General features: G+C 41.5%; 1 protein-coding gene across 1 annotated transcript in view; it reads left to right on the forward strand.

Moving 5' to 3' along the window:
- Positions 1–333: 333 nt before the first annotated feature.
- Positions 334–532, forward strand: part of LOC106012935 (alpha-1,3-mannosyl-glycoprotein 4-beta-N-acetylglucosaminyltransferase A) — a gene marked incomplete at its 5' end in the record, with an annotated part of 19,725 nt that continues 19,526 nt past the window's right edge. Inside the window, 1 exon segment of the mRNA XM_013087314.2 lies at positions 334–464. Within this exon segment, the coding sequence (XP_012942768.1) occupies positions 363–464 (102 nt within the window).

Genomic DNA, 532 nt, shown 5'->3' on the forward strand with positions numbered 1-532 from the left:
TTTTGGTGTAGGTCAAGGTTTCTGGAAACCCCCGAAATCTAGGTTAGCCCGCTTGTCCTTAAAAGCAACCAATTTATAGACGTAAAGAACTGTGTTCTAGACGCATGTATTTCATCTCATCTCCTTTGCTTTACCTCGTGTTAAAACGTCAATGGGGGCTTACTTCTGTTCTAATACTTGCCATTATTGTTATCTCCCTCCCTCAAGGAACTTTCGTTAAATTTAATGATAAAAATCTAGAAATATGAAGCGTTAGTATTGTAAAAGGACATTTCAATTTCTTCTTTCTTTAACGAAACCCTCGAAATCTGGGTTTATTCTTTTTGTTTCCAGGCAAACTTTTCCACTCGTGGGACCTGCCGATGGTGCTGGAGTTTCTGCTGATGTTTCACGCCGCCAAACCTGGGGATTGGTTACTGGACAATTTGTTGAGTACCATGATGTGTGGGAAGGATACCAAACATGTGAGTGTGTGTGTGTGTGTGTGTGTGTGTGTGTGTGTGTGTGTGTGTGAGAGAGAGAGAGAGAGAGT

The sequence above is a fragment of the Aplysia californica genome, unplaced genomic scaffold (assembly GCF_000002075.1).
Source record: "Aplysia californica isolate F4 #8 unplaced genomic scaffold, AplCal3.0 scaffold00572, whole genome shotgun sequence".
NCBI lineage: Eukaryota > Metazoa > Mollusca > Gastropoda > Aplysiida > Aplysiidae > Aplysia > Aplysia californica.